The sequence below is a fragment of the Phymastichus coffea genome, unplaced genomic scaffold (assembly GCF_024137745.1).
Source record: "Phymastichus coffea isolate CEN01 unplaced genomic scaffold, Cenicafe_Pcof_1.1 PCOF00005, whole genome shotgun sequence".
In the NCBI taxonomy this organism is placed as follows: Eukaryota; Metazoa; Arthropoda; class Insecta; order Hymenoptera; family Eulophidae; genus Phymastichus; species Phymastichus coffea.
In genome coordinates, this window is record NW_026706816.1 from 862,609 (window position 1) to 885,650 (window position 23,042).

General features: G+C 35.6%; 1 protein-coding gene across 2 annotated transcripts in view; it reads left to right on the top strand.

Moving 5' to 3' along the window:
• The window catches only part of LOC131667681 (RNA binding protein fox-1 homolog 2), a 796,162-nt gene that overhangs the window by 220,394 nt on the left and 552,726 nt on the right, over positions 1–23,042 (top strand). For both annotated transcript variants that reach the window (XM_058941279.1, XM_058941288.1), the window contains exon 4: positions 11,420–11,473. In XM_058941279.1, coding sequence (XP_058797262.1) covers positions 11,420–11,473 — 54 coding nt within the window. The remainder of the gene's footprint in view (positions 1–11,419; positions 11,474–23,042) is intronic.

The following is a 23,042-nucleotide window of genomic DNA, read 5'->3' on the forward strand; positions in this document are numbered from 1 at the left end:
CATATACTACTGTGGGCAAAAAGTAAGGTGAATTTTCAATTTAAACTTCGCGGGCTTAACATTTCGGGCTAGTTCTTTTTTTCTTGAGTTGGTAGGACTGCGAATGACATCTGGGACAAATTTCATGTCAATGTCATCATCAGTAATATATTTACGCTTGTGTTTACCAAACGACCAAGAGTGCATGTTTCGATTTTTACTATGTCTGATTTAATTGAGCAAAGAAATGCCATCAAACTTTGTTTGCGGAATGAAATTTCGGCTGCGGAAACGTTGAGGATGTTGCGGAAGGCCTTTGGTGTTCTACCATGTCGCAGAAAAATGTTTATAAGTGGTACAAAGACTTCAAAGAGGGTCGAGAACGCGTTGATGACTTGGAGCGCTCCGGACGACCATCGACGTCAACAGATGACCAACACGTCAATAAAGTGAAGGAATTAGTGCTCGAAAATCGTCGGCTGACTGTTAGAGACCTTACTGATATGATCGGAATATCAGAAGGATCTGTGAAAATAATTTTGAAAGACCATTTGGGCCTACGAAAAGTCAAATCTCGTTTGGTACCGAAAACGCTCAATTTCTTGCAAAAAATTCGCCAAAAATTCGACGCATATCGTTCGGCAACCACCGTATTCGCCTGATTTGGCTCCGTGTGACTTCTGGCTATTCCCAAAACTCAAGAGACCACTCCGGGGAACGCGTTTCGAGTCGATTGAGGAGATAAGAGCTGAATCGAAGAAGGCGCTGATGGCTATACCGGAAAGGGACTATTTGGCATGTTTCGAGGATTGGAAAAAACGTTGGCATAAGTGTATTTTATCGGGAGGGGATTACTTCGAAGGGGATGACATTGATGTAGAAGAATAAATAAAGATTTTTCATTTTACAAACAAATTCACCTTACTTTTTGCCCACAGTAGTATGTAAGTTAAGGTTCCAAGTTCTTCAGTTATTTTGTTAATGCATACTCAATAGAAATGGCAGATCATACACCTACAGAAATTGTCGATATGATAATAATTTTAGGAGAATGTCATAACAATTATGCCGTTGCATCGAGACTGTGCGCTGAACCGTACCGAGACCGAAGACATCCTACCGATATGGCAATAAGAAGCTTATCTGACAGGGCACGTACCGGACAGCTAGTACGCCAACACCGACATCATCAGTAGGACGACAATGATGTGCGAGTATTGGTTGTTCTAGCAGTTGTTCATCTTGATCTACACATTAGTATCAGGCAGATTAAAAGCGAAACAGGAATACCAAAACGTACAGTTTTAAGAATTTTAAGAGTCCATTGCTTTCACGCTTATCATATTACTCTGACGCAAGCCTTGAGACTACATCATCTTTTGGCTCGTGTTGATTTCTGTCAATGGGCTTTGCAAATGATAGATAATGATCATCATTTCTTCCGATATGTACTTTTCTCAAATGAAGCTATATTTCATAGCGATGGACAGGTCAATAGGCATAACTGTCACTATTGGTCGGACGAAAATCCCTACTGGTTTTCCCTAGAGCTTTGGACCATCAGAATCGATGAAGTCTAATGGTATGATGCGGAGTAGTAAATGGCTATTTAATTGGATCCTATTTTTTTGACGGAAATGTTGATAAACATAGTTACTTAGAGTTGCTATGGGGATCACCTGCCGAGACTGTTAGAAGACGTTGACTTAGCATCGCGAGTAAGAATGTGGTTTCAACATGATAGTGCTTCAGCGCATTTTTCACTCGTTAAAAAAATTAATTAATTAATTAAAAAAATAATTTTTTAAATGAAAACTACAATGGCAGGTGGATTGAATGACAAGGCTTAGTTGAATGGCCTGCTTGCTCTCTGAATCTAAAATTAGCTGATTTTTATTGGTGGGGATACTTGAAAAATGCTGTTTATGCTCTAAAGCCCACGACCATAGATGATATGAGACACAGAATTCGACTAGCTTGTGAAGCCATCCCTCGAGCGGTGTTGCTTAAAACTGGATAATTTTGAAAGACGAATCCGATTGTGTATTGAAAACAACGGAGAAAACTTTGAACAGTTTATCTCTGGCTAATGAAATCAATTGTGGCAAACGTAAGAGGCAGGGGTACTCACGTTAACCCATTTCTTCCCAAGGCGCCATTTTATAGTCGATTTGTTTTTGACCGAGGAAAACCTCAAAATAATCGAAAATGTATACTAGCAGTCACTTTTCTATTGTAAAATTTCCCGCTCTTTACGAATCTGCAGTCAGAATTAGGATATTTTTCACGGAAAATTACAAAATGGCGTCTTGAATGTTGATGAAAATTTAGTATTACATTAGAATTTTTCTTTCAGAAATTAGTTGCTGAAGTTTATAGAATCAGGATGAAAATGTAGATTTACATTGAAAATGTTAGTTCTTTCATAAACCTAGGCATTACGAATTTTCCTGGAACATTTTTCCAAGATGGCGGCCAGCAATATGTTGACAAGCGGGGAAATCTAAAATTTTCTAAATAAAAGCCGATTTAGAGAATGAATATATACTACCTATACTTTCGATGTCGCTGAATACAATGCTAGTGTCTATTTCAATTTTACAAAATGGCAGATCCAATATGGCGTCGGTAATACCAAAATCAGTTTGGTTTGATAAAATCGCAAATCTAAGTGCTACATTTTGTCTTGAATTTTTAGCACTTTTTCTAGTATTTTCCAAAATAATTGATGCAATAGTGGAAGAAATTATTCATCAAGCGTACCTGTTTTTTCAAGATGGTAAGAGTCAAAACAATTTGCACATAGATACTCTTGACATTGTTCGCAATAAATATTCGTACGTTTCTTGCAGTCATTGCTAGCTTTTCATATTCTTTGTGAAGATTTTGTGGATTTATTATGGACATGATGATACTCTCTGAAACAAGTATCACAGAAATAAGTTTTGCACTCATAGCAATAAAATATTGTTCTTATGGTACACTTTATACACATTCGTCTACGATCAGGTATTGTGAGTTTCAAATGCTTTGATAACTTTTCAATCGGTTGCTCTAAATAAGACTTTGCAACACTTTTTGCAAAATCTTTACTAGACATTCTCTTTTTGTTCACCATATTGTACAAAATCAAAGCATTTGTCAGTGAAGACTCGATCAATCTACATAAAATAACCCATGTCCATTTCTTTGAACCAATATTCGTTTTTAGATCACTGCAGTATTGATCATGAAGATCAACTCCTCCCATAAATTTGTTATATGTCTTGAATGCTCCAGGAAATTCAATTGGTACTTTACGTTTAGCTGTTTTATCAAATCGTTCCATTGGAATAGTAAGTGTAACGCCAACGGCTGTAGATAATATGGACACTGGTTTCGAGTCCATTACCGTAATGTAATTTATACCACTGGTTTTATCATGACTTACAACATAAGATCCTCTAACAGCTTTCTTTTTATCTAGTTTATGTTTATCTATCAATGTCTTCTGTTCGGGATTTTTGATCAATGTTTTCGAGTTTTTACTTGATTTATCCAACACTTTTGGAAACATCTCCTTTGTAAAAACACGATCATCTCTAACCGTACCTGTTGCACGCAGGTTTTGTTTTTTCAAGTGTACCAGTAAATCAGGGGATGTGAAAAATCAATTAAAATATAGATGATATTTAGCTACATCATTCTTATGGACCGATGTTAGAAAAACATGAAGCATATTCATCACTGCCCGAGATCCTAAACTGCATTTAGAGAACTTCGTGTCACTTTGACAATCATTTTTTTTGACAATAGATATCTATTTCTAAAACAAATCCATTAAAAGTACAAAGGGCCCATAATTTTATTCCAAAACGTATTGGTTTGTCTTTGATGAATTGTTTTAGAAGCGTGCGACCGAAAAATTTAATCATCATTTCATCTATTGATAAAGAAAAGCAAAAAAATCCAAACTGTTTTACATTTTCTCTGAAAATGTTTAAAATTACACGAACTTTCCAAACTTTGTCATTATCAGTCTTATCCGAATTTTTCGAAGTTTTCAAATTAGACTTAATTTTTTCAAACGAATTTCTATTCATCGTTTCTGAAACAACATCGGAATGCCACATTTCATCAGTCGACCTATCTCTATAGCTTTTACGCATATTGGAAGTGGAAAAAATGATAATACCTAAAAATTTGTTAAAATGATCTGGATCTAATTCAAATCCATTTTCAGTTATCGCTTCAATAATGTAATCTCTCATTCTATCACAAAAAAACATTTCACATAATTCTCGAGGTTCCTTTCCTAGTACATTTTGTTTTATTGCTTCAAAATTATATATATCTGATTCAAGTTGAACATCGTATGGTCTTTCTTGATCTATTCATTCGTATTTATGTGAGGCTTCTAACTTTTTCTCGTTCGCGGAAAAATTTTGATACACTTCTTCATAAGATAAGGCTACTGCATCAGTGAATCTAGAAGTTCCATCAGCTTCTCCGTCATTATCGAGACCTTCTACGTCACTATTATCATCATCGGGTACCCATATAACTTCATGATCATTTTCATCTTCATCACTATGATCATTGTTTTCTACAACACTGCTATCAACACTGGCATTCCTCATCAACTTACGTTTCGGCATGATTTTGCTAGTTTTATGAAACTTCTTTTAGAGTCCGAATCTGATAAATATTTATCTTGAAAAAATACTCGGCGAATAGTAAAGCTCGCCAATTATCCTGAAAAGGACTATTGGAGAGACAGCCGAAGAAAAGAGTGAATATGCTCCAACTATCTTGAAAAAGACCGTTAGAGAAATACGCACTTTTCAATCCTCCACAAGATGGAAAATCTCCCCAATTATCCTGAAAAGGACTATTGGAGAGACAGCCGAAGAAAAAGAGTGAATATGCTCCAACTATCTTGAAAAAGACCGTTAGAGAAATACGCACTTTTCAATCCTCCACAAGATGGGAAAGTTCGCCAATTATCCTGAAAAGGACTATTGGAGAGACAGCCGAAGAAAAAGAGTGAATATGCTCCAACTATCTTGAAAAAGACCGTTAGAGAACTACGCACTTTTCAATCCTCCACAAGATAGGAAAGTTCGCCAATTATCCTGAAAAGGATTATTGGAGAGGCAGCCGAAGAAAAAGAGTGAATATGCTCCAACTATCTTGAAAAAGACCGTTAGAGAAATACGCACTTTTCAATCCTCCACAAGATGGGAAAGTTCGCCAATTATCCTGAAAAGGACTATTGGAGAGGCAGCCGAAAAAAAAGAGTGAATATGCTCCAACTATCTTGAAAAAGACCGTTAGAGAAATACGCACTTTTCAATCCTCCACAAGATGGGAAAGTTCGCCAATTATCCTGAAAAGGACTATTGGAGAGGCAGCCGAAAAAAAAGAGTGAATATGCTCCAACTATCTTGAAAAAGACCGTTAGAGAAATACACACTTTACAATACTCGAGAAGACAAAGGATTTATCCAACTGTAGGGACAAAGAATCCAGAAAAAAATATAGTAATTAGATTCGCAATTTTATCAACATTACCTGATTTTGGTACTACCGACGCCATATTAGATCCGCTATTTTGGAAAATTGAAAACGTACATTAGCATTGTATTCAGCGATATCGAAAACATAGGAATTGAGTACCCACTCACTGGTGCTCATCATTTTGGTATTAACGACGCCATATTGGATCCGCCATTTTGTAAAATTGAAATTGACACTAGCATTGTATTCAGCGACATCGAAAGTATAGGTAGTATATATTCATTCTCTAAATCGGCTTTTATTTAGAAAATTTTAGATTTCCCCGCTTGTCAACATGTTGCTGGCCGCCATCTTGGAAAAATGTTCCAGGAAAATTCGTAATGCCTAGGTTTATGAAAGAACTAACATTTTCAATGTAAATCTACATTTTCATCCTGATTCTATAAATTTCAGCAACTAATTTCTGAAAGAAAATTTCTAATGTAATACTAAATTTTCATCAACATTCAAGACGCCATTTTGTAATTTTCCGTGAAAAATATCCTAATTCTGACTGCAGATTCGTAAAGAGCGGGAAATTTTACAATAGAAAAGTGACTTCTAGTATACATTTTCGATTATTTTGAGGTTTTCCTCGGTCAAAAACAAATCGACTATAAAATGGCGCCTTGGCAAGAAATGGGTTAAACAAGCACCCCAAACGTGAGTCAACCCTTTAATAACGCTTCTCAATAATCTCTCAATAATCTCTCAATAATACTTCAATAACCCCTCAATATGTCTTAGGAAGCTACTTTTACTGCGATTTCTTCTTCAGAGAACTTGAAAGAATTATTATCCAAGTTTTTATGATTTTGCCCTTAAATTGACCTTCGGAAGGTCACGAAAATAAACGTTTAAATATTATTCCGGACGAAAAATTTTCCGCATTTTCCCAATCCGGTGTGAGAAATAGGAATTTCCATTAAAAAAAGTAAGGTTGACCTTGAAAATACTATGGGGGTGGGGTGGGAATCATTTGGACCCTATAAATACCCCATCATCTGCACGTACAATTTCACGTAGAATTGAAACCTGCGACGATAGATGAGGATTCTCATTCAAAAAGTAAGGTTAGCCTTGAAATATCTTTGGGGGGTGGAGTAGAGGTCATTTGGACCCCACACATATTACATGATTTAAAAGTAGAATTTAATGCAGAATCCGAATCCGAGATAAAAGTAAGGTTTCCTATTTAAAAAAAACATTGACCTTGGAATGACCTTGACCTATCATGTTCAAGATAAAATTTAACGTCACCAAAATATGGCCCCCTTCGTATTGAGCAACTGTTGACTGAACTATTTTTCTGTACTATGTATATAACTTATGCGAAAAAATGGAATATTTTAATTTTTGGTTAATTTTAAAAAAAAACTGCCATATAATTTTTTTTTCTTAATGCCATTATAAAAATAAGTCGTTTTCAAAAAATCTGCCTAGTCTCATGGTGAAAAAATCAGTTTAAATGTAAAGGAAACTTTATCTTTTAATATTTAAAAAAACCCGGTTTTAGTCGAAGTAAAAAAATAACTTTTTCGATAACCGAATGTAATTTTTTTTCGTTGCTCTTTAAGAAACTTTAACTAAATGTGTTTTATTTTTTAATGTGCGTCTTTTAGATAAAAAGTTAGAGAGATTCAAAATGTGAGTACTTTATTGTCCACTCGATAGCAAAAATGCATTCATCTTTAGATCGTCATCTTGAATTTTAAAAACCTGATCACAAATTCAGATTCAGTGACACCCCAAACTCCCTAATCTGTAGACATCAGCTACTGAAGTTCAATAGCTTGCTTCGGCCTGATAAGCGATGAAAACTATGATCAGTAATGAGCGTACTGAAGGCCATCCCTAAAAGTAAATTTTAGAACTGTTTCAAAAAGTAGATTAATTTGAAGGATACCACTTGTCCGATGATGAAGAATAACGCCAGCATGGAAATATAAAGGTTGGCCTTGTACTTACCGGACAGACCTCGTACATATATAAATATATTTATAAAGCGCAGAATTCCATACATCTGAACAAAATAAAGAAAGAATTATTGATCATGTTGAAAGTATAAATTTCGTAATAGCTCCATATATTGACCCTAAAGAAGCTGCTTACCAAATATCAAATAAACCATTGCAATGGTAAGTCATTTTATCATGAAATTTTCCATACATTTATCTCATAAATAAAACATTGTGATTCTTGAAGATGTGGATGATATTGAAATTTATTTGTATCAATCAAGCAGTATGCTATTAGATTACTTTAAATTATATTTCCTGTAACGGAGAATTCCGGCCGTACCCGTCTGGGTTGCTCGCGACCGTCCGCACAAATTATTTATTCGGGGATTCGGGAAGCAAAAGACGTTCCCACGACTGAATAACGCGTCGAGCATAAACACGTTAAACGCACAGATTCGAAGTCGGGATGAGGAGTGATACAGCGGCGAATAAACACAACAGCGGATTAATACGCTAATCTTTTAATTGTCAACAAACGATTACAATACGGCAACCTCGGAGTTACACACTACGAGCGGCACAATAACAAACGCGAACGCGAAGGTGAATCAGTGGCTGGTCAGCCTGTCGATTCCCTTATAAAAACTAAATATTATAACAAACGCCCGACAAACACTTTTCGCTGATAGACTATCAACGGGTAGCCAGCAGGTCTGCTGTGCTACCAGCCATAGACTGACGTCCAAACATGCAAGAGAGAGAGACAAGAGAAAAATACGGCACCGACCTCGACCTTCAGCCTCTCCGACGGCTGGAGCGCTCTGCACCGTGACGTCACTGGTGTGCTCCTCGCTGACCGTCTCGCTGGTATTTTCCTTTGTCGTCGCTATCTTCCTCCTTCTCGTCCTCTCGTTCGCTCCCCAATACTGCTGCCTCACCCGCAACTCGCTCGTTGATTGTTGTTGCTGTTGTCTTCGCCGCCTCTTTATCGTTCTGGACTACAGCACGTCCTGACTACTCGCTCGCGCACCCGCGCACCTCACCGGTAACTCACACGCACCGGTGCCGGGTATACTTCGGGGCACGGCTGGGCGCGACCCAGCCTCACGCTCCAATGCTCGTCCGCGCACCGGGCGTGTCTCCAAAACGAACGATCGTCGACGAGGTCACGAGGCCAACTTTGAAAAACCGTAGCCGTCGGTTTTATCCGCGCGCGCGACTTCCTCTGCTTATCGCTTAGCAGAGACTCTCCGAATTTTCCGCTGCGATCCGCAATTCGAGCGCGCTCTCTCTCTCTTTCTCTCTTCTTCTGCGCCATCTGCATCGCTCCAGTCGTTAGCTCAGCCCGTGTTCAGCACCTCGCAAACAAAAGGTCCAAGCATGAGTGTGTGTGCCAAACGTACACACTCTCAGCCTGGCGCGGCGCACGGACATTTGCGAGAGCCAAACGGACGAGATCGGCCTAGCCGAGATTCTCCGTCACATTCCAAAATACAAATGCTAGAGAATATTATATAAGGATACCTCGTGTCACTATACTTATATGAAAAATAATGTAACAAAAACTACACAATCGGTACCTTAAAAAAAGAACAATTCAACGTTTTCGGGAGGATATATTATTTAGACCGACTAAATTTGAACTATTTCACGTATAGTAGTTATTGTTATAAGTAAAAGAGTGACAAGTTTCGATTCTTTAAAATGAGTAGATGCTACTCTTCTATCTTCATTTTCTACTGTATTTTTAGCTGCAGGACTCATAGAAAATGATAACAAAAGGAAACGTGTAATGAAACAAGTGAAAGTGTGAAAGATGCCGCAATAGCTATGTCGGATATTTGTTCGTTTTCTTGTACACTATCATCCGTTGCATCCAGAAGAATTATGTAATGAATTTAAATATGTATGCTATGTCAGAAGATTTTCACGAAAGAACCATATAAAAGGGTATATTTTAATATAAATATTTTATTAATAAATAAAAGTAGAAGTTTAGCGAATTTCCTCAGAATGAAACATTCAGATAGATATTTATGTCGTTTCACTTGAAGAGAATAATATAGTATAAGTAGGAGAAAACGGCGAGCAGCAATACGAACAATGATATAATCAGCAAAAAGAAATTATAGATTATCTTCCACGTAAAAATGATTCCGATTCTCATCAGCAACATAAGTGTAAATATATTAATAGTCTGGGAGGATCTGGAAGAACTTTTATAGATATAACAGTATATAATTTGTCGATGAAATATATAGAAGTCTGTTCAGTGGTCTTTACTAGAATTGTTGCAACTTTGTCATCTAATGGAAAAATAGTGCACAAAACATTTGGTTTACCATTTCTACGGTTTCACGAGTTTTATTCAAGTTTCAAACTCAAATATATGAAAGAAAATTAAAAAAACTTTTGTTTTTATTTGGAATAAAACTGCAATAGTGCCAAGACATTCCATAGAATAGTTAATAGAACATTACAAGATATGAATATTGATTTTACTTACGATGGTTAAATCATGATTTTAAAAGAAGATTATAGGCAACTTTAAATATTTTATTAGGTATAATAAGTATAAGTATTAAATTTTTTATTTGAGTATAGTGAAAAGTGGAAGCATTTCAATAAATACTCTTACACAAAATATAAGAGTTCTATTAAATAAAATTGAATATGCAACTCTTGTTAGATGTGGGTAATGGAATCTTCAATAATAAAGATGATAATTTGTACCTTCCAGAAACATGTATACTTGGAAAAAGCCGTAATTGAGTGATCAGTGTATTTGGTAAACTGATAATCGAAAAATAATTTAGAGAAATTAGTAAAAGTGCTATTTTGTAACGGAAAAGTATTGTAGATGAAATTAATAAATAAGTTACCAATTTACTTTATCTAATTACAAAATGTAGATATACTGATATTAACAACATTGAAAATTGTACTAATGGTGATTACGTGGATAAAATAATATTTAAATACTTTAAATCCTCCCTGTCTAACTCCATATATATTATTTATATCTTATTACAAAAAAATACTATATTGTCCTGCTCATAAGAAATATTAATATAAATGAAGGTTTATGCAATGGCATAATATTACGAATTATTGAGTAACCTTATGTAGTCATTGCTGGGATTTGATCTTAGATCCCTTCATAATTTATCTTGGAAATTATCAAAGAGAAAATATAAGTGTTAAAAATTATATTTATAATTATGATATTTTTTCAAATTTATTCTATTAATTATTCTCTAAGTGTAAAATTTTTCACTGTCAAACTTTTTTACTACATCAATTAAATAATCAATCAATTGTATGTTTAATTTTATTAACTTGATCATAGATGACAAAGACGTAAGATAGCACGAGCAGTGAAGCTTTAAGGCATGTGAAAAATCTATTGTGGATTATTTAGTCGGATGCGTGCATCATTTTTAAGCATATAGAAGCAATTTTCACTCATCAAATATGAAAAATAAAAAAGTATGAACAACAAATACAGCTTAGTAGTCGTCCTCTATGTACTGTCTCCGCGACTGTATCGGTTTCTACAGAACCGGGAAACTTTCTTACGAGTACGCGATCTATTTACCAATTGAGTACCATCAACACGTATAAAATCAAGTGATTCCACTTAACATAGAAATATCCATACACATCATAACACGTTTCTAATTTTATTTAAAGTTATTTTCTTGATCTGAGCTCCATACATAAGCCGCTCTTTCGTAATTTAACGCTTTTTCATAAACTTTCTCAAGACTCTCTTGTATATTCCGTACATTTTGATTACTCATCATTTTCTATTAATTAATACTTTTTGTATTAGATATTATGCAATATATATTTATTAGTAATAACGTTTTATATTTTATGCATAAAATGCAAATTCTTCATATAGTTATATTAATTATTCGTGTATTTTTCTGTTTCAGCAATATGGACCCATCCTTGATGTTGAAATTATATTCAATGAACGTGGCAGCAAGGTGAATAATGAATTAATTCTATAACGTTTTGATTTTATAATAACTAAAACAAAAATAAGAAAACTGTGTTACAAATATTGATTTGTTCAATTAGTTCTGCATTTGCAAAAACCAGAATGGACTATTTGCAAAATCTGGTTTTTAATATTTAAAATTTTCTTTTTAAGAGATTCAACTGAAGTTTTTTTCATTAAACAAGAAGTTTCTTTATTTGAGCATAAAAATTGTCTGAATGAAGATATTATTAAACTTTTTTTTAAAAAATAGTCAGAATAGCCTATGATTTTTTCTTTTAAAAGTAAAGAAGTGTCAATGTTTTGGTCATCGTAAATTTAATAAGTGCATCATGTCATATATGCAGGGCATGTAAGATATACAATATAACATAGTATAGACAATTTAAAGTGCTTTTAAATTTACTGATAATCTTGATTTCACCTACGCTGATTGGCGAATTATTTCATTGTTTCGTCACAAAATTTAACATGAAATGAAAGCCAGCGGTGTACTGAATTGCCAAACGGTTGTCTCGTTCTCTATGCTGCTGGCTGACTGCTTGTGTTTCAAAGCGGTTCGACAGCACTCATATTCATCGATCATTACACCACCGCGTAACTACTAGTCACGGATCTTGTAAGGTTGGAAGATATACGAGGTGTGATCAAAAAGTAAGGTGAATTTTTATTTTTCTCAAAAAATATTTATTTATTCATCAATTTTTATTTTATCTCTTTCAAAGTAATCCCCCTCGAATATAATGCACTTGTGCCAACGCTTTTTCCAATCCTCAAAGCATTTCAAAAAATCATTTTTTGTGATCTTGTTTAGTTCATCCTTCGATGCCGTCTTTATCTCCTCAATCGTGGCAAAACGCCGTTCTTTCATGGGCCTCTTCAGTTTTGGGAACAAGAAGAAGTCACAGGGGGCCAGATCTGGGGAATACGGTGCCTGTGGCATCGTTACTGTGTTGGTTTTAGCCAAAAATTCGCGCACAAGCAACGATGTGTGAGCAGGGGCGTTATCATGGTGCAAAAGCCAATTTTTATTTTTCCACAAATTCGGACGTTTCTGGCGGATTGCTTCGCGCAAATTGCGCATAACTTGCAGGTAATATTCCTTATTTACTGTTCTACCCTGTGGCAAGAACTCATGATGCACCACGCCCTTGCAGTCAAAGAAAACTGTAAGCAAAACCTTTACATTTGATCGAACTTGGCGTGCTTTTTTTAGTCTTTGTGATCCAGAATGCCTCCACTGGGACGATTGAGTCTTAGTCTCGACGTCATAACCGTATACCCATGTTTCGTCACCTGTTATAACCCTGTTGAGTAAATCTGGATCATCGTTGACGTCATTCAGTAGCTCTTGGGCGATGCTCATGCGACGTTTCTTTTGGTCGAAATTGAGCAATTTCGGAACAAACTTCGCTGACACACGTCTCATGTCTAAAACACTCGTCAAAATTGATTGGCACGAACCAAATAAGGTGCCAATATCATCAGCAATTTCTCTAATGGTAATTCGACGATTTCCCAACACTATTTTCTTCACTTCTTCAACATTCTCATCAGTTGTTGATGTGCTGGGGCGTCCAGAACGAGGTTCGTCGTCGGTGTCTTCTCGGCCTTCTTGGAAGAGTTTATACCACTTGTAAACATTTTTTTGGCTTCAAGTAGACTCTCCGTATGCCACTTTCAGCATTTCAAGTGTTTTGGAACATTTGATTCCATTTTTCACACAAAATTTAATGCAAACTCTTTGATCCATGTTTTTAGACAGCAGCAAATCGTGGAGCACGCAAAACACTTCTAACCTTGATGCCTCTCACAAACAAACCAAACATACTACAAAGCTGAAATTTGGAACGTATGTTCTAGACGAGTGTACCGACATAACGAAATAAAAAAGTCGAAGATCGAACGGACGTAGCCCGCTAAATTTCAAAATTCACCTTACTTTTTGATCACACCTCGTATATATATACAGAGAGAGAGAGAGAGAGAGAGAGAGAGAGAGAGAGAGAGCTCACAGCTGCCGATGCCGCTGGATAATGGTCCATTGCAAATAGTAAGCGGCAATGATCTCTGGTGTTCAGGCGTACTGAGATTATGGTTTTATACAACGTTCTTCTCTTACTTGGATTGATGGCGATATAGCTGGCAGGCCCCATGAGTTGCGTATGAAGGTGATGTTCTGGAATGTAGTGTCGGAACGACTTCCTATTTGTCTCAGATAAAACTCTCTCTCTCTCTCTCTGTCTCGTAGTCAGGCGTGACCTAGTTTCTCAGCTTTCATGATTAGAGCATCGAGTCTCCGATGAAGACGTCTGACAAACACATAAACATTTGGTAAAAGTGCTTATTACAGCTCTCGCGGCCTCCGTGCACTCTTGTTGCTGACCGGCTCAAACTTGCATAATTTCTTCGCCAATGGTTGAGTGCACATTCTGCACCAACCTACTCGTTCTCTCTTTTTCTCTCGTTTCAGCTGACAAGTCCGACGAGCAACTATCCCGTACTCTCTCTCTCTCTCTCTCTCTCTGTCTCTCTGCATTGTATTCTGCTCATAGCCTACGGGGTTATACCCCACGGCTTAATAAAGCTTATTCTCTCTCTCTCTCTCTCTCTCTCTCTCTCTCTCTCTCGCTCTCTCTCTCTCTCTCTCGCTCTGCTCTCTCTCTCTCTCTTTCTCTCTCTCTCTCTCGCTCTCTCTCTCTCTCTCTCTCTCGCTCTCTCTCTCTCTCTCTCTCGCTCTCTCTCTCTCTCTCTCTCACTCTCTCTCTCTCTCTCTCTCTCTCTCTCTCTCTGGTACATATAACACCTACTTTTTTCGCTCTGCTGATTCTCTGCCTTACTCATCTTGTTTTCCTTCTCGGAGTGCAAACTCACATTGCAGGGTATTCGCCGACTGTGGCTCTCATGCCTGGGCAATAAATCGCAATTTTTATTGCCTTTTTCGAGCCGCAGAGGCGATTAAAATGCCCTGCTACACAATATCATCGACACGTCAACTCGCCCTCGCAAAATTATTTTATAAGATCGTTTGCAACAATGGTCTGTCGTATCTGACCGGCCACTTATCACTACTAAATCAACTCACTATCGCTCGCCGCTCTATCCGCAATGTCCCCGCAGCCTTCCATTTTCGCGCTCCACGCACTGAGTCCTGGAAGAGATCATTTGCAATCAGAGGTATGGATCTCCTAAACCAGCTTGCATTGCCTCTTTTTCCTCGGAACGACTCACTGAATTCAAGTACTGGTTATTTGAGCTCCTTTTACTCCTTGAAATCGACAGATTCTCTATCCGGGTTGCCCAGGAGCAAATGACAAATACAGCCGCCCTTGCTTACCTACCCCATATCTCACGGCCGTATAATGTCTCTGCGTTCGCCCCTAACCCCTCATATCTACTGGTGGGCGGCAGATATTTGCATTATGGATTCCTGACTGATGGACCAAATCTCTCCCTCCAATTAAAACTGTAAATACACCCTCCCCACTGCGTTAAATTTAAGTTTCTTAGATTAAGCTCGCGCGCACCTCTCTGAGGTTCCCTTAGCTGTAATTCCTAGATTATACAATTAGCTTAAGTCTATACACGTACATTTGCGCCGCCTTGTACTTCTATGTATCAACAAGATTTGCCTACTGTCGCGCAACAACCGCTTTGCTAAACAAAAAACATGCCATTTGTACGCTTACAATATTACTATTGTTACTATTACTATTATATTTTGTCAACTTTGTATTTCTTCCAACCACACGGGGTCCTACCTCATGGTTTAATAAAGATTAATCAAATCAATCAAATCTCTCATTCTTCTTCTTTCCTCCATTGTTCTCTTCATCTCCTTACTTCATAGTTCGCTGTATTTTACTGATTTTTGTTATGATATTCAAGAATAAATTTAAATTAAACATCACATCACTTGATTGGTTAATACTTTGGTTATTCGAGTAGAACGTAATATAAACATGTTGTCTTTCCTCAAGAGTCAAATGGCGAATAAATAAATAAATAGTGATTGAAAAGATAGTAATAATATTTTTATATATTTGAAGGTTTTTTATTAAAAAATCCAAGATTTTTAATTATCAAAAGTATGTTCATAAAATAATTGTAGTCGCGACTATATGATCAAGATGTGCAAATGATCAGACATCTGACAATAAATAATGTGTAGATATTGTTCAATACTAGTGTGGTATTATGAAATGTATATATGTTGAAAAACAAAAAATCTGAGTAATAAATAAACTAAGAAAAATACGTGTAAGTGTGAAAATGTATACTACTGGTCATATATTTAACATCACTAACAAAAATAAATATAAATTTTTTAATTTTATATCTTAAAGATGATACATAGTAGACGGCTCATCCACAGCTCATTTTAAATCACTGTTCACATATTTTAAAAAGCGTCTCTTATATTTTTTCGTACAATACTCTGAGTTGTTACTACATTGTATTTAAGTTTCGTAAATGTCCACTATTTTTCATTGCTTCTTTGGAATTTTGCGTCTCTGCGAACAATTATGTTATCCTAACGAGATAAATACCATTGCAAAGTATGCTCAAAGTACTTTAAAATAATTATTTCAATTCAAATAATGTTTAAGTCCATTGTTGATTAAGTTCTAAGGTTTAAAAAAATATATTTTTCAAAAATTATTTCTTATTTAATATACTATGGAATCTAAGAAACAATGTTAAACAAAAAGTATGTTGTATTTTATAAAAATAATGAAGAAAAAATATTTCGATTCCTAAAAGAAAAAAATATTTTCATAATACTTTTTGCTTGACTTTTTATAAATATTCGTAAATTGAAACATACATATATTGTTAGCATTTGTAGTGATCGAATTGAATAATATAATGGGTCAAAAGATTGAACAAACGGAAAAAAAATCTATCATTATTGTATTGCAATAGCATGAACTTTCATATGTGATTATTTATGATAAGGTAAATGTTTTTTACAGTGCAGTCTTTGCAACAGTGAAAAGATTTAAGAAAGGAATTGGCGTGTGAAGTCGTAGTCATGTAGGACGTCCTCATAAAACAATCGCACATCAAGGCAAACATATTCTGCAAAGTGAAATAGATCATTTCAAAATGACACGAGAAATACTGTATTGTGGTGGTGTTTCAACAATAACCTACCGCGTTACTGTATTTCTCAGGGAGAAATGAATGATTGTGCTCAAAAACAGAACCAAGAATAACCGATTTGAGTCGTTAATCATGAAATATAAAATGAAAAAAGCAGCTCAGATAAGCCATACTTAATTTTGAACGCCAGGCACTGCTATATTTTAATTAATGCTGCTACATTATTAAATAATTAAATCCCAAAGGTAAGCCACTCTTGATTGGGGTAAGCCACTCTTGGTTGGGTTGGGTTGGGTTTGTAAGACAACGTTGTAAGTCGATCAAATTTTACCGTGACTATTCGAATAAGGCAGTTTATTAATCTCGCAGAATAAACAGAACACGCATTTACTTTCTCGAAGTGAAATTTCCCTAGGCTCAGATACGGTGTTTGAGGTCGGCTCGTGGCTTACCTCAATAGGATTAGAACAATGTTGATATTTACTCTGTCTTTCATGCCTCCTTTCTTCGGCTCGTTCGAATTATTGTAGACAACAAATTTCTAGCGGGAAAATTCAAGGTAAAGGAAAGATAGATATATTTTAATTGAAAAATGAGCCCTTTTATTAAATAAAAGATAACGTGTAGATGTAGATGCGTCAAATACAGAATAAAATTGTGTGAAGTGTAGGTGTGTGTTGTTTGACTGTGTAAGCTTGGCACTTATAACTATTAATAATTATATCGAAGATATTAAACTATAAACTCCCAACCAGCATTAGACACTTACAAGAGTCACGGAAATGCTATTTCATTTTTTTCATTATACTAATTCATCGGAAATTAATAAAATGAAAATGTACAAATCAAAGTTCAATAGGTGCTGGCACGTAATATTTATGAATACGGCCGAATAAATGTACATACTCGTATGAGAATACTGGTTGAAAATAAATCATGCAGTAGTCAGAATATGTTTTGGAAATTCTGAATGCATTTTCACTTTCTAATTTTAATGAACCAATCATATGGCGATCATAAATGAAGAATTCAATAATAATTGATGATTGTGGCAGAAGCTCGATAGCACAAGTGAGCTATGGTGCTTTAACCCATTCAGGGGCACATTTTTCAGCTGCACTTATCCTAGACATGAAAGTGTCTATAAGAGTTTTCGGGGTCGCTGATTATGAATCTGAAGTCTGATTTTCAAAATTTAAAATGGCGGATCCAATATGGCGTACATAATTTTCAAACATTAGCTTATATAAATTAAAATTTGTATACTTAGGTTTTTGGGGTCGTTGATTACGAATCTGAATTCCTATTTTCAAAATTGAAAATGGCGGATGCAATATGGCTGGTGAAACATTTGAAATTAGAAAATAATTTTTTTTATAGTAGAGTCTGAGGAGTCGCTAATTTTGTTTTCAGCATTCTAGAAAATTTTCTACAAAATTTTCTAAATTTTTCTCAGTAACATTATTAATTTTTCCCGTGTAAATTTGAAACTCACATACGTAGCCACTCATATCTGATCTTACCCATATCTTATATCCTCGTGTTATAGGTTTCTAAGGCATGTATTGTTTCATAGTATTTCTGCCTTTGAACTTTACCATGCTCTCATCTATAGATTGCTCTCTGGTTCGATCATAATATTGCATATAAGTTTCAGAAATTCTGTCAATAAATGGCCTTATTTTGTATAATTTGTTGAAATTAGCTTCTCCTTTTTTAGGTTCTTTAGTTTGATCATTCAAATGCAAATTATTAAGCAGAAAAGAGAATCTTTTAACCGGCATTGACGAGCTTATGTAAGCATCATTCAACTGAGGATTTGAAGACCAATAATCACGATAAGACGGTAAACGTTTGACACCCATCATTATGTTCACTCCAATAAATTTCTTTATCTCATCTGCAGTCACGGGAACGTCATTCTTAATTTTATTCTGTTGATAATATAGATTTGTTTGTTGAACCATGTCTTCGATATTTTCTACCGATAAGAGCATCAAGAAAATATCCCCAGGTGTTCTGACAGTATCAGGAATATTCTTTGGCTCAACGTTCTGTGTGAAAGGTAAGTTACTGAAAGATAAAGATTGGTTTGACCAAGTTTCATCTTATGAAATTTTACTGTTTTCGAACCTACGAGAATCATTCTCATAATGTTTTCCAGAGTTCTACATTCAGATCACAACCTTCTTCATTGCTTATGTCATTTCCATCGATAGATTCATCGTCTGATGGGATTTGATCTCCTTCATATTCTTCTTCAGAATCACTCATTTTTTATTCAAAATTATTTATTTTTTTTTATTCAACTAATCAATAAGAAAATTCAATACAAAGTTATAACTAGGATCACACTATTTTGACCGTTAGCCTGCCATTCAAACGTGATCTCTAACACGGCCATAATTTCTTGATTTATCGAAACTACTTGCCTCTTTTATTCATCTAATAAAATAGGAATATATCACAAAGTAAAAACTATAATCATATTATTTTGACCGTTAGCCTGCCACTCAAACGTGACCTCTAACACGGCCATAATTTCTTGATTTATCGAAACTACTTGCCTCTTTTATTCATCTAATAAAATAGGAATATATCACAAAGTGAAAACGATGATCACACTATTTTGACCGTTAGCCTGTCACTCAAACGTGATCTCTAACACGGCCAAAATTTCTTGATTTATCGAAATTGCTTGCCTCTTTTATTCAATTAATAAAATAGGAATATATGACAAACTGAAAACTATCATCACACTATTATGATCGTTAGCCCGCCACTCAAACGTGATCTCTAACACGGACAAAATTTTACATACATTAAAGCTTGTTTTTTCTTTCTCAGATATTCTTTTTCTAGTATACTAAAAATCATCATAAAAAAAATTGTATCCATCCTATTGGAATAATTCAGATACAATTAAATATCTAGCCGTAAAGAAATACATAATAATAAGTACATTTTATGAAACCTTTACCACCATTTTTGAACCACCGTTTTGAGTTTTCTACACCCAAGACTGATTTCATCATCAGCGACCTCAAAAACAAATGATAACAGCTAAGATAACATAATTTTGTGAATTTTCCTTACAATCAGGCTGTATTCAGCACCTTCAAAAATCTCTATATAGATACCAGCTTAAATAATTGAATTTTTTTAGATTTTCCTTACAATCAGGCAGCCATATTGGATCCGCCATTTTAAATTTTCAAAATCTGATACTGGATTCGTAATCAGTGACTTCGAAAACCCATGTGCAGGCAATACTAGCTGAAATAATTGAATTTTGTGACCTTTTCTTGCGACGAAGCCGCCAAATTGGATCCGCCATTTTAAATTTCCAAAATCTGATACTGGATTCGTAATCAGTGATCTTGAAAACCAGCGTATACCAAATATCAGCAAATTTAGTCGTAAAATGAGATCAAAACCGAATTTCATTAAAAATCTCTCCTTTTTTTGTTTGTTAATTATTTATAAAGAATTATATATAATGCTACTGAATTTTGACGTAAGAAACCTGTTCCCCAAGCATCCAGTGTTCAAACAAAAAAGATTAAAGCGACTAAAGCTCAGATTATTCAAGCTATAGAAAAAAAACTGAGTAAAAATAGGGTGCTAGTATTCTGAAAAGGTTAAGCCCCTGAAAGGGTTAACACACGTGCAACAAATTAGGTGATTGCCCGAAAAATTTCTTGAGTAGGACAAGAGTAGTCTGAATCATACATCCATATCCTGTATGATCGAAAAACGTTAACTTTTCCTCTTTTCTTAATTCATTTTTGGCCGCGAGCATCAATCAATAGGTAATATAATTTTAAATTCATATTCATTAGCATTAAATGCTGTCTCTGACATGGAACATTATAATGCAAATAATCCATCCATAATACAACTTCTATGACATATGCAATTGTTTTATGGAACACTGTACAGTTTAATAAAAATCGCGTGATAAAAGACTTTTTTCAGACCTAGAGACCTGTTAAGGGTGAGGTTGAGCAGGATAAGATTTCAAACGACAAAATGAATTTAATCGAGATAAATCTTTTTTTTTTTTTTTTTTTTTTTTTTTATATCGTGCACATGAAAATGAACGATAGCTTTTATACAGAGAATGACGCCGAATAAAACTTTAAAACAGAACAAGAAAAACTGAATCGCCACCTTCGAGCAACAAACTAGACGGACCTTTCTTTCTTTTTTGTTGTTCCAGTCAGGTCGCAGTCTGAAACAGAACTAACTGAAAGTCTTCATGCACGAAGTACGTAAGGGTCTTTCGACCACCCCCGCCGCTGATCTTTAGTAGGCCCCGCCTCGCTTCGGGCCCCGAGAACACGCACTCTTGCACTACCCTATTTTTTTTCGCTTGGCTTTCCTTTTTCTCCATGACTGATTCTCACTCTCTCTCTCTATTTATCTCCCTCTCTGCTGCCCGACCGGTCCACAGGTTAGCCATATGCTATCCCTTCTGTTTTTTGTGACCTGCAATGCCCGGGAGATTATCTCCCTCGTCAGATCAATAGCCTTTGAAGATTCGACTCCTCGAAGCTAAAGTTGGGTATCACGGTAACGATGACGCTATGATGCACTCGTGCACGTCCATACGCAGAGGTAGAGTTACGAGAGAGTAAAAACCGAGTCAGCACACGCTCAATTCGTCGTTCAGTCTCGTCGTCTCGTTTTCTTGAGGTTTGCCAAACGCGTACATTTTAGTGGTTAATTGACATAAAATACTTAAATTTCTAAAACGCATGCAATTTACATGAATATTCGCACTATCGTTCGTTCGACCATAACAACCCTCTCTTGTTCCTTAAAAATGTTTTCGCTCGCATTACGGATGGGTCCACGGGTGGTCCTCGAGAACAGCCGCGTCTTCAGCGCATATGTTTCGCATCTTTTGCGCATATGTCCCGAGTCTTTCGCGCACGTGATTTTCCGAAGTAGGCATTCTTAATAGGCTACGGCTCTGATCTCGGCATCAGACTCTAACCTCGGTACCGGGTTTTCTCTGATCGATTTACAAGCGCGCGCGTTTCCCGATTTCTCTTTTTCTTTCGCGTTCTCAACAAGACCTGATATGGTATTTCCGAGGGAATTTCGTGCACTGATTCCAGATCTAACAAGGAAACCACCCCAAGCCAACCTCACCGATTTGAATGATTTTGGGATATGTTGTAGTACTTGAAAAAGAATTAGATACGTGTTTTTTTTTATCGGCCTATAAGGGCTTTTAAGGGGTGAAATCCACCCTGAAAATCCACCCCTAAAATCAGTTTTTTCAATATTTCTCAGCATCAAATGAATATTTTTTAGTAAACTTAATGTTAAAAAATTTCTTTTAAAGAGGCGCTTTTAAGGACATAACATTTCTACCGAAGGGCTGCAACCCCCTTTTTAATAGGGGTAAATACACTATTTTTTGTACTGTTTTACGACGTGTAATATAGTAAATCAGCTCGAGTTATCGAGAAAAATAAATAAATTTATCACCAAAAAAACATTAGAAAGTAAAGAAGAACTACAAACTAATGCTGATGTTTTTGTAGCTGATGTTAAATCATGTACACCAGAAATCGGCATTGCAAACTTTTATACTTCAGATCAGAGTGGTTTCAAATTAGAAATGCACTCGAGAAGAACATTAGCAGTTGAAGGAGAAAAGCAAGTGCAATGTCTGGTACAGTCGGTTTCATCGACAACGCACAGTTATACAATTTAGCCAACTACATCAGCAACAGACAAACTTTTATCACCACTTTTTATTATAGTATTAAAAGAAAAAAGTGGTCAATTCGGTCCCATAGTGGAATCTTCATTATTTAGACCAGAAAATGTGCATGTGGAAGCATCTAAATCTGGAAAATTAACAAGTTAGTATATTTTTGTTTATTATAATGCAATGACATAAAGAATTTTGAAATTTTTTTATTTTAGATCATTTTAAAATTTGGTTGAAAGAAGTTTTTTACCCAAATGTTGGACCTCAATCTGTACTTTTACTCGACTCTTGGAGTGGACATTGCGATAAAGCTGTAAAGGAAACGATGCCGACAAACAAAATTGTTAATATAAAAAAAATTCCCACAGGAACAACAGGGAACATCCAACCACTCGATGTTTATGGATTTCGTATCTGGAAAAACTTCATTCGACGTTTATCAGATCAAGTAATTTTGATGGACTATGAAATCAATCTACATTTAAGAAATAACATCATAAAAATGCAGTCTCTTGTCCATAACCAGCTTTCTTCACCAAGATATACAAATATTTTTAAATACGCTTGGTATAAAAGCGGCTACATTGCTCAAAAACCAGCTAAAACAGATAACCCTGTTGATTTTAGTTTTGGAGATTCTTGCAATATACATTGCGAAGTAGACGCATGTAAAAATGCTGCTATAATACGGTGTGGTTGGTATAAAAGAACATTATGT